Raw genomic sequence first — 12,661 nt, forward strand, 5'->3', positions numbered from 1 at the left:
CACAGAAGTCAAGAGGTAGTCAAGAAGTCAAGAGACTAAGGGCTTTTGAATCTACATGACTCGGACTATAATGAAGCATCACTTCATGCTTTTTCTAAGCATGGCCCTGGGAGAGGGACATTTACCTTTCCTGAGTAGCTTTAGTGTCTGCAAGGTGTTAGCTTCATAGATGCTAATTATTTCCTTTAAACCCTCAGTCTAAACTCCAGGTATTTCCCACCAGGAGAATGGCATCAAGATGGGTCATGATGTGGTAATATTATTACCACATGACATGGTGTTATTATTACCACAGACAGGGAATCATTCAAGAAACCTGTGCTAGTTACCAGTGTAAGGGGCCGGGCACATAAAGCACCTTCACTTAGGAAATTCAGAGGCTAGCAGTAGAGACAGCCAGGTAAGAAATGCATCTCAATAAAATGGCATTAGTTTCATGTAATGGATGCATTTATAAAATGAAGAAAGAACAAAGTAATGATACGATATGTGTATTTTCTATTGAAATGAGCTATTAAACCAATCAGGATAATATCACTTAATTGCTTCAAACTCTATATGTATATAGTTTTTTAGAACTAAAAAGGTATGCAAATACACAGGAGATTAAATTCATTCCAGAACAAACTTCAATTGCTACGTAAACAATGGCTTTAACCAATTCCTCTTTTCTTATCTTGATTTAAGAGAACACTTGAGCTTTTTCTTGGAGTTCTCTCCTTGCCCAAAATGTCACAACTTGGCATATCTCACTGGTCATTTGCTATTTCCCTCATCTGGAGGAATCCTGACATTCTTCTCCCTGCCCCATTGGCTTCAGATTCTTCTGGAATGAAGCAGTGTGTACACAGAGACACATGTTCATACATAAACTATACAGAGAGGGTTTACTGTCAATCTAGAAGATTTCCTTCCAGCATCACTCAGATCCCCCGAAGTATCAAGTCACTCAGATGCCCATCTCCCTGCCAAGACATCCGCCAGCTCAATATCTCCAGCTACTTCTTTCTGCGTTTGATAACAGCTGACTTCAAAGGGCATTTCTATTCCATTATCTGTAAAAAGTCCCTTTGCAGACCCCCAAAGCAAAGCTTCTCAAAAGACAGAAGCACTTGCTTATAGGTATCGGGGAGTAGGCATCCCAGGCTCCTCAGAAACACTGGAAGGAGGATAGCAGATCTCAGGATATGACTGGCTTCCTGCGCCAGACCTCCCGACGCTCCTGAAGGGAAGCCCAAAGAGAGAGGCTCAAGGCACTACCCCTGCCCTAGTCACTATTCTCAGCAGCTGGAAAGGACCTACCAGGAGGTACCTCATTAAGGGTTAAGTTCAGGTTAGTGAGTAGACGAATCCCTTAGCACAGGCCCAGCAAGAGGAGGTCTGCTGTGCTGAGGATGAAGAATGAAGTTTTCAATCACCCAAATTAAATCTTGCCTTCAACACAAGGCAGATGAAGTAAGTGTAATATAGTCATTGCTTCATCCTTTAAGTGAGCAATGCACCTGAGAATTATGGTTGGATCCATTTATCCATTCATATTTTCAATAGCTATCTACCAGATGGCTTTTATGCGTCAGGCTCTAGGAATACAGCTGCTAACAAGACAAGAACTTCCTCTGGTGGAGCTTATATTCTATTCTCATAGAGACGGTGAATGAAATAAGAGAACATGTTCAAGTAGTGATAAGTGCTATGAAGAAAAATAAGAGAGAATAAGGGAAGAAAGAAGGAGTAGCAGATAATTTTTTTTTTTTACCGTGGCCAGGGAAAACTCTCTGATGAGGGGGCAACTGGGCAGAGTCAGGATGTTATGAAGAGGTGAGCCATATAAATACCTGGGGGAAATCTGCAAAAATTGAGGGTGATGACTGGAAACCCTCCCTGCTCACTTGAGTAAAAAGACCCAGGATTCTAAGATACTACCAAATTGTACTTTGCTAAAAGAGATTTCCCCTAGGGTACAAGTGGCATGAGAGCCGGCCAAAATAATGAATTGGTTAAATAAGGGGAACATAGATAAATGGCTATCAGATATTCTTATTTGGAAGTCATTCTCACAGATTTCAAAAGAATAAAGAGATATTTCATAAAGAGATGGTTTGCTGTGTGAATAATAAGTCTATCAAAAAAGTTGGGGAAAACAGAGTTGCAAAGGCTCCGAGGTGGCAGCGAGTTTGCCAGATCTGAGGACCAGCAAGCGGGCAAGAAGGGCTGGAAAAGGGTGAGGGGAAGCGCGATGAGATAAGGGGCTGGACAGGATGCAGAGGCCAAATCTGGTCAGGCTCTGGAAGCTACAGCAAGAACTTTGACACGGTTCCAAGTACGCTATGACGCTCCTGGAAGATTTGAGAAGGCGAGTGATACCCTTTGATTTTTAAAGTTCATTCTGTCTGTTGTCTGGGAAACAGATTACAGGGCGTGGGAATGGAAGCCGGACATCAGCTGGAGGTGAGAGCAGCATTCCAGGCAGAGATCGTGAGAGCTGGGGCTCAGCTGGCGACAATAAAAGTGGTAAGATGTAGTCCAATTCCAAAGATATTTCTTTCGACAATATATAGAGATAAGATTTGTTAAATGCTCAGGGTTTCCCCTTTACTGCATTATGCAGTGTAAGCATTCACAACAGCTCCGATGGATAAGACACAAGGCCCACTTCGCAGGTTAAGACTCAAAGGCTTAGGTTAATCACTTGTTTCCTGAGCTTCCGGGCCCCCTCTGCCCAGCCAGACCCCCGTTCTAGGCAGCCCCTTTCCCTCTGTGCTCACATCCTAGATGGTGAAATCTCACTCTCATCAGCCAAATGACTTCATACTTCTGTCTCCAGCCCTCTGTTGCTTTGTCTCTCCAGGTAGGTGACTGTCTCAGGGTTCATACCCAGGTCAACTGTGTACTAGAATGGTCTTTTTCACCACCCCCCTAGACTACCTCCCAAACTGGGTAATGACACCATGATGAGTGGAACGGGTGGAATGGTGTACTTCATACTTGTTAAAAATACCAGGATATCTCTACCTCTTATGTCAGAGACTACACTCAAAATAATGAACATTCAGCATATGAATACAACTTCACCCAACTTCATTAAAATGGCTAATCATTTCTGACCTATGATTGTGCTCTTTTTGACCATCTTGCAGAAGTTTGTGTTTGTGCTTTCCTCTACTTGTTGTGTTTGCCATTTATTTGTCTTCTTGCTGGTCTTCAAATCTGGTTAATATTAGTGAATCACTAATTCATATCTTGAGATAATACTTAACTGTACATATCATAGTTTTAACAACTATAGTTAAGAAGTTAAACTTTTTTTTCATGTAGGATTTTGATTTCAAAGGAAAAGAACTATTTCTTTAAATACTTAATAAAGAATCATGAGATATTAGAACCCAAAGAAGATTTTAGATTCATTCAGAGTGGTGACTGTCAACCATGGCTGGACATTGGAATTATCTAAAGAGTCCACTCCCTACATCAGACCAATTATACCCTAATCTCTGCAGGCATCTGTAATTTTTAAACTTCCTGATTCTACTGTGAAGCAACGATGGAAAAAAATCACAAATCTAAACCAAGTTCCTCTCCAGAAGCCTCTTGTTCATCATTTTCAAATTAAAGAAAATGAGACCCAGAGGGGGAAGTGACTTGCCAACTGTAAAGCCAATTTGTGGTAGAACCACAACTGAGACACAAGTTTCCTAACTCCCTGTTCACTTTGCATTTAACGTCCACAACACAGAGGAACGGACAAAAGGAAACGGTGAGGGTCTCACCAACTGTAATCTTGATGATTGCATTGCTGATTCTAGTCCGTCATTTCTTCTGATTCTCCACCTTCTGTGCTTGCCCCAGCTGCCAAGCTAGTTTATTTAGGAACAGAGTGATGCAGAAAAGCTGTGCTAGGATCTCAGCGGCAGCATCAGCAGCATCAATACCGCCAGACGTTTCTCCTTCAAAGGAGAGCATCCTAGTGAATGAGCATAGATCTGAATACCTCACTAAATGAGCTATACAAAAACCCTGCTCTACAGCTACACGTGCATAGCCTTGAACTAACTAGAGCCATATTCAGGAACATGACCTAAGAAAGCAATCATGGCTACGTACCCATTATTTGGTACGTAAGGAGGTAGGTACAGCAGCATTGCTTATACAAGGGAAAAGTGAAAACAAAGAAATATCATGGAAGCACTAAGGAAATTTCAAAATGTACCCTTAAATTTAGAAAAAGCTACGAAACATATATGGAATATATACCTAATTTGATAAAAGTAAATAGGTATACACATAATGAAAAAATACTATAGTTGAGTTAATGATGGTTGTTATCTTTGTCTCTCTTTTTAAATGTTCCATGTTTTCAAATTTTTTTGTAAGGCACAAGTCTTTCATTTAAAAAGATATACATATATAGATATATCTATCTATTTTTATATCTATATATCATCTATAGCTACATCTATATCTATATCTATATCATCTATATCTATATCTATATCCATCTATCTAAGCTGCACAGAATTGTATTTGGCTACAACTTTGACACCCCGCGTCTTCTGCTTGTCACTAGTATGACTTTTTCCTTTAAGACCAAGAACATGAACCAGGCAACCCACTTCTACAAGATGACTAAACATTTTAATGGGAGACTCAAGTTAGAATCTCCCTGATTTCATTTTCTAAGAAAAAATCTTTCAGTGTCATAGAACATTTTTTTCATGAAATGAGAGACTAACACATTAACATAGTCCATCCTTCTTGTCTCCGGGTTATTTATCAGATCTTATCAGTAAATACTGAGCACTTTCCATGCGCTGGGGACTTGCCTCGGCTTTGGGAACTTTACTACACACACACACACACACACACACACACACACACACACACACACACGTCTAAGAGCTCTGCTCCTGGTGGCGCTTACATTCTGGTGGGAAGAGACACGATAACACGTTAATCATTGGGCAGTGGAGCAGGGGGAGGGACAGGGTGTGCTGGGGTGTGAGCTCCTGGGAGAAAGAACATTCTAAGCATCTTTTTGATAAACAAAGAGGAAATTATCTCTTCTCTTCCACTGTTCTTTGGGTCATTTCAATTAAATTCCTGATGTAGGTGTAGTCAGTTCATGGCTACAGAATCAACAGACAGCATATTCTCTAGAAAGTGGGGACCCGGTGAAAGACATACTTAAGAAGAAAAGGGGGACAACCCCTTTGTAAAACCTCAAATCTTTGCCTTTTCAATAGTGCTTAGGCGGACTGTGTGTGTAAAAAAGCATTTATGATAGAGAGATACCAGGCTGAATCAGTTAAGAAACAAAACATTTCCTGGATTTTACCCAATATGTGTACTCATTACAAATCTTTGCCTGGAAAGGACATGAATAAGCCATACATTTAATACAAAAATACTTCTAATTGTTAAAAAAAATCTCTACTATGAAATATATGGTCACACTTTGAATATGAAAAAGCCTAACTGTCTAATACATAAGCTTTATTTTTATGACAGATGATGCTTCTTTCTATTGGAAAATATTTTTAAATACTGCTATATTACAGAATAGACAAGATATTTTTTAAAATGATACTTATAGAAATAAATTAATAACCAATGATTTTGAACCAGTAAAAGAAATTTAATTTTCCTCTCTTGCATAGAAAAACATATAAGAACTAGATCTAACCCTAATCTTAATATTTTAACTTTAATCCATAAAACACACATTCTGTCGTATGTTAAACCTACCAAGTGATTAATCTATGAAAGTTATACCTATAGGTGAGGTCTCTGTTTAATAGAGCCACCATAACTGCAGCTTAGCAGTACAATCACACAGCACAATGCTGCCTTATTTCTCTGCATTTGATATTACAATAAAATCCTCAAGAGTGCGATAATCTGAACAGGATTTGAATTTCATTTTAATTCAGATTTAGCCCCTCTCAATTTACATTATCATATCCATGAATTCCAGCATCACTTCAGTCACTCGGTAATAACTGAAGATCCTCCTTAGAGTATATAGAAGATAAAGTATCTCTTCTGGGGATAAACTGAAGCCTTTCAGGGGCTAGGAAAATACCAAATTCTTTACATACTAAGTTTCATGTCCAGAAATGTAACAAAAATGGTTAAGTTCCTTCTCAAGACTGTGACTGGTTTCTAAACAAATTAACCTTGCATGAGAGGCACAGTCAGTCCTCTATATAAAACTATAAGAATGAGTTATAAAGTCCCAGGTTCTTTCTAAACCTTTTCAGATTTCGTGATCATAAGATCCCTTCCTTTTTGAGAAGCCAGGGGATTCTTATAAACAGAGGCATCAGGGGAAATGAAGATGGAATTCATTTTACCTACTAAAGGTTAGAAGGTAGAAGGTAAGATTCCTTCCGAATCCCCCAGATATGTATTTCTATGAACTGAAATGAGTAAACAAGCCACACCATTTCTTGAAATGCCCAGACCATATTCAGTTACTCTGCCACTAACGTTATTTAACACTGACACTGAGTTATGGCTTTCGATAACAGAGTCTGGAATTCCTGGCTGTTGGCTATCTGTCTGCCAGTAGAGAGACAGGTGAAGAGGGCCAGTTTAGTGCCAAATAATTAAATAAAAACTAAATGGTGGGAGGAGGGTGAGATTGTTTTGGCGTGGGAAATTAAGACCAACCATAAATGAAAGCTTTTCTGAATGTATCTTAAGAGAAAAATGAAGCCTCAGCTCTTAGGAAATGTCTCTTACATATCTAAATGGTAGAGAATCATGGGGCTGGGGAAGGCCCTTCAGACATCACCCATTGGGACCCTGTGCATGGATCCTGCGTTCAGCAATCTGCAACATTCCCGTTTCGTTTCCACCTGAGTGCAAGAGAAAGCTTCACGTCCCAAGGAAACCTCTTCCGTGTCCTTTTGAATTTTTCCCCTTTACTAAACCTCCTTCCCGTAACCTCTCCTCACTAACCCTGATTTGACCCCATGAAGCTGAGGCCCAAATACATAAGCACTGGAGCTAAGGCAGGGGCATAAGTGAGTGGAGGAGGCCAAGAACCGGACCATAAGATGGGATGGGGACTCAGGCCAACCAATGGGCACACGGCTCAGCTAAATGGCCAGCCACTGGTCTGCTCCGTCCTCCTGTTGCCAAGCAAGAATATGGGCCCCTGTCATCGGATTTCCTGATAAAAAGCCAGGAATTTGAATTTTAGTAAAAATATTGCGATTTTTCAATGTATGAGGACTAAGTAGTGGGGCTCAAACAGCTCAGACAGATCAACTAACCAAACCTCTCATTTTATAAGTGAGAAAATGGAAGCCCAGAATAGAAAAAGTGACTGGCCAACACCAAAGGGTTAATCAGAGGCAGGTCTGGAGGAGGAGAGCCCCAGCCGTGACAGTGCGTTTGGCCTGTAGACCTGCTAAAGTGTTCTGAAGCAGGAATTGGCTCTAGATCATTTCCTGTATCAGCACTGTTACCACTGTCCACATCTGGTTTTTGTAGTATCCTTTCGAGTTGAGAGGGTACAAGGAGCAGTGGTAACAAGCACAGACTCAGGAGACAAACTGCCCAGGTTTGCAAGCCCGCTTCTACCATTTACCACCTGCATGGCCAAATCACCTACCCACATATAGAGGAAAGAGCCTCAGTAAATCTCTTGAGTTGTCTCCTCCAGTCTTGGAGAAAATCCTAGAATAATGGGATTTACTCCATTTGGGCGCCCCCTCACCAAGGGCTGAGCTTACTCCCCAGATAGTTACTGCAACCATTTCCTCCCTCTGTCTCTAAGTTACTATTAGGGACCTGGTCTCTCAAAAGTTCTTCCTAAATGGCTAGGTGTTTCGTTTCCTCCTTTCCCTTTTACTATGTACTAGACAAAAAGATGGCAAAGCCACTCTAAAAAGAGGGGGGAAATGTGTCATTTTGTCAAGATCACAACTCAGTCACAAACCTCATCTGGACTCTTAATGATCCACCATGTTTATGAGGTAGATCGTTGCTATGATGACATTTCAATTTAAGCCAAGGGAAAGCACAAATGCAACAGCAGAATCCTAAAATGTTCACCAACCGTCAGAGGTACCTGGAGCACTCTGTCTCAAATCACAGAAACCACAGAGGTTGGCACGATTGCTTTGGTCTCTAAGGCACAAGAAGGTCAATAAAGGGCTCTTTCCTAAGGCTGCCGGGGCTTCGGTGAGCCTGGGGTTGGACTACCCAGTGTGTGGTGCCTGCGTGTCCCTCTGTGCAATGCGTATTCACGTTCATAGATATTGACAGCTACGTGCCAGCTACAGATGTAAGCACTATACATGCATTAACGCATTTAATTCACAAAATAACCAACTGAGATAGATACTATTATTACCCCATTTCACAGATGAGGAAACTGAAGCCCCAAGAGGCTATAACTTGCTCAAAGATCCACAGTGCGAAAGTAGCAGAGCCAGGGCACGAATTCAAGAGGCTACACTCTTAATTAACCACTTCCCCAAATCGTCCCTAGAAATTTCAGATATCATTTTCCTCAGTGTATATTATAAGAAAGGTCACAGGCATCTAACCATCTCTGAAGAGATGATCTGGGTCTCACCACCTTTACCTGCACCTGAAAGTTCACCTTTGGGGTTCTCACCTGGTGGAGGCCGAGACACAGCTTTTTATTTTGGCCTTCCTGTCACTCTTTCACAAGGCAAACTGGGGCAGAAGCCCCCAAAGCACCAAAGAAGCTGTGTCTCACAGCCTTTTATAGGAGACATATCAAATCTCTGGTCCACTGGCTTTTTCTTTTTTTTTCCATTTTTTTTTCTCTATTTTCTCTTTCTTTCATAGGACAAAAAGTATATGAGCTGAAAGAACAAATAATGGCTAGCAAGGGGGAAAGGAACAAAATGAAAAGCGGAGAAAGGATTAAGATTATATTAAAAAGTAGCTACTAGTCATCAGAGAAACGCAAATTAAAACTACAATGAAGACACCACTTCCCAACCATGGGGGATGACCCAAATGAAAAAGATAGATAATAACAAGTGTTGACGAGGACGTTGAGAAATTGGAACCTTCATACACTGCTGGTGGGAATGTGAAATGGTGCCGTTGCATTGAAAAACAATCTGGCAGTTCCTCAAAAGGCTGAACCATATGGTTGCCACGTGACCCGGAAATTGGGTCACATACTCATTCTTAGGTATATACCCAAGGGAAATGTCCGCACAAAACTTCTACATGAATATTCATAGAATTATTATTTTTAATAAACAAAAAGTGAAAAGGATCTAGATGTCCATCAATTGATGAACAAATAAAATGTGGTGCATACATACAATGGAATATTATTTGGCCACAAAAAAGGAATGTAGGACCGATACATGCTGCAACACTGATAGACCTGAAAATACTATGCCAAGTGACAGAAGGCAGTCACACAAAAACATCTATTACACGACTCCATTTGCATGGAATATTCAGAATAGGTAAACCATATATAGAGAAAGAAAGTGGATTAGTGGTTAACTAGGTTAACTAGGGCCACGGGATTAGAGAGTAACGAGAAGTAACTGCTAATGGCATCTGGTTTCTTTTCAGAATTAGTGAGGAGGGCTGTAAAAGCCATTAAACTATACTTGAAATGAGTGGAGTGTACGACATGTGAATTGTATCTCAATAAAGCTGTCATATTTTAAGTAAGATTTAAAAATGGTTTAGAAAGTAAAATTTCTAGTCTTTGTGAATGAGAAATCAGAATTGCAGAAATGGCAAAACCCCAAATCATTTAAGAGGGAAAGGGGGACAAAAAGAAAGGCTATACAGAAAGGAGAATTTCCATTCAACTGAATTCCAAGATAGTGGGTGTGCTGGGTCATATGACCCCAAATGCATAGCTCGTATATGATGGGTTGCATAATTCTAAATTCAGATCTTTTCCTCACCCGAAAGCCATCAGTTCCAAAAATAAAGGATTTAGAGGAGAGGTGAGATTTTTTTTTTTTAAATGCAAAGGCTGATATTAACTTTTTAGAGACTCTGAATTAAAAAGCGCACAAAGGTAAGGATTCTCTGGTATACTGAATCCCATGTTCGTAAAATAAGAATATTTGATTAGCATCTAAAATGTATTTCCTAAAATGAATTTAGAAATCTGACTCAAATTTAACTAGAAAAATTAAAGCCCTCAAATTCTGGAGTTAAGTGTAAGATATTCACAGCCAGACCAGCGCTGGCACTGTTTGAGATTCAGGCTGAAGAATTTAAGAGTAAAGTGAAGGGTTCGCAAAGCTACACAGTCATGCATCTCCTTGTAATGAGACTTAAGCAGAAATCGATGCAATCTTTGAGTAAAGTGAATAGTCTCCTAATGTGGCAATATATCAAATGATACTATGGAAGTTTCATGACTATTAGCAGATACAGCATTAAAACATTTTTTAAAACAGAACAATTAAGTAGCAGAGAATTTCCTTTACATCTTTTAGTCTTTAACTTTCAAACTATTACTAAGCCCTTTACTCCACTGGGTCTTAAATCAAGCATCATTTGTGCAGAAAATCAGCTTACTGCTTTCTTTAAAAACAGGCGAGCCATTAATTGATCCAATGTGTTGGCAGTTCTGGAGAACCCTTTTAGACAGGAACAAATGATGCCTCTTAGTTTGTGGAAAAGAAGCCAAGTTTAAGATTCCATGCATGTGCACAAAGAAACATTTAAAGAATCCTGCAAAATCAGCCAAGGAGCTTCTTGGCAGTTAAAGGACAAAACAAACAAAACAAAAATAAACAAAAAACTTCCTTCACCTCCCAAAGTTTAAATATTAAATATGTTTATTTAAAGATACTTCATATGACTTAAAGTGCTCTTCCATAGTCCTTAAATCCTTGAATATTATAATTTAAATAGTGCTCCTATGACTCAAGGTCATAGTATAATCTCTTCCCCTACAAAACTGTTGAGCTCAAGAAAGTATAACATATGTTCCTAAATGCACGATTGTAACCTTTCTAAGGAGTCTGCTACCTCCCCACCTCTTCGTTAATTAATGTACTGCATTTTTCTGGCCTGTCAGAAGCATTGAACTGTCCCCACCCCACTCGTTTGTGTTAAGGTTGACAATTTCCTCTTTTAAAACACCTGTGATGATTACAAGTGAGGCAAACCACTTGTATATTTCACTAACAGGTGACATGAGCTCTGGGAATGAAAACCCGTCCCCAAAGAATGCACCCCCCATCCCATGTAGCCAAAGCTTGGTGTTTAATTTCAGTAGTGTAAGTGTTTATTACAATCTGGCTTTATGAAAATAATGTTTTTGATGAGGCAACTCGAGTCAGAAATACATCTGTTATTTCGACTCCGTGCTTTTTCTTCTGGATGTCAATCATGGCCTCAACCCGGGAACCCCTCTATGTATGGATGGAGGGCCCACTTTTCCGGCACATAGAAACAAGTAGCAACCCTGGGCTCCAGGAGGGGAGTCTGCTAAATCTAGCTGCTTGCGCTGGCATGCCTGGAAAGGACTTCTTGTTCTTCCTGCCACGGAAGCATTGCTATGTCAGTCATGGAGCAAATCGCGAGTTTTAGGGCAGTAACATATTTCTAGTTTCGGCACCTTGCGATCATGAAGAAAAACATTCTTTCTACCCTGAAATCCTCTCATTCTCACAAGCAAATCTTCAGCATAATTAACTTCCTAACCAAGCAAAGGATAATGCAACACTGTAAAGTAAATATAACTTTATTGGCCACCATGCTCTTCTTGGCTTGGTGAAGATTATTATTATTTACCATCGTGCCTTCCTGTCAGCTTCTCCGGATGAGAGCTTGGCAGAGCACAGGGCTTTTCTTATTATTTATAACGTGTGTCAACTCCACTGGGGGTGGGGGGGGGGACTCAATCTTCCACGAAGAACTGAAACCTGACTTCAGCAAGTTCGTACCAGAAACCCTACCCCACCACCTGATACACAAACGCCTGCATGAGGTGTATACCTAGAGCACACGGCCGAGCGCAGAGCTGTTATCGGATCTACCTGTTCCAAACAGGTGCGGGGCCGGTCACTGACCGAGAACAATATCCGAGTCTTGCCCCGCAAACCCCATCTTTCAGGACCTCCCTGGAGAAGTTAGCCCACCTCGGAGTGCCCTCGTCCGAGCGGCGCTAAACTGAACACACCCTTTTTAGTCCCCCAACACGATTAGCTCTCTCTTCTTTGTAAACCCCGCGAAGTGACGCACAGCAAAACTTAGCAGGTCCAGGGAACAGAGACGTGTCTTCTGCAAAGCACAGACTTCCCGGAAAGGAGCCAGGAGCCGGGTGCGGGATCCTTCTCCGCGCCCCCATCCCCGCGCGTTCCCCTCCCCCGCGCCCGTCGGGGCCGCTCACCTGCATGGGACATGGTGATGGTCTCGTTGGTGTTGGAGCCCACGTTGAAGATGACCACGGCGGAGGCGTTCTGCAGGAACGCGTTCCGGATCTTATCCCTGTACGTGCAGTTGCCCTTGGGGATCAGGGCTATCCAGTTCTTGCCGTGGGCGGGGGCGGCGAACTTGGTGTTGGGGTCGCAGGCCAGGCGGTCGTGGGCAGACGTGGCCATGACCACCTCCCCGCGCGCGTCCTGCTTGGGCGAGTGCTCCCCGTAGCGCCCACACTCGGTCTTCTCCGAGCGCAGCTCGG

The 12,661-nt window shown here is 41.4% G+C and overlaps 1 protein-coding gene across 1 annotated transcript in view; it reads right to left on the reverse strand.

The window, feature by feature from the left end:
• The window catches only part of RNF150 (ring finger protein 150), a 185,255-nt gene that overhangs the window by 166,108 nt on the left and 6,486 nt on the right, over positions 1–12,661 (reverse strand). The window contains exon 3 of the mRNA XM_006906229.3: positions 12,371–12,656. Coding sequence (XP_006906291.2) covers positions 12,371–12,656 — 286 coding nt within the window. The remainder of the gene's footprint in view (positions 1–12,370; positions 12,657–12,661) is intronic.

Source organism: Pteropus alecto, unplaced genomic scaffold, assembly GCF_000325575.1.
Source record: "Pteropus alecto unplaced genomic scaffold, ASM32557v1 scaffold50, whole genome shotgun sequence".
Classification (NCBI taxonomy): domain Eukaryota; kingdom Metazoa; phylum Chordata; class Mammalia; order Chiroptera; family Pteropodidae; genus Pteropus; species Pteropus alecto.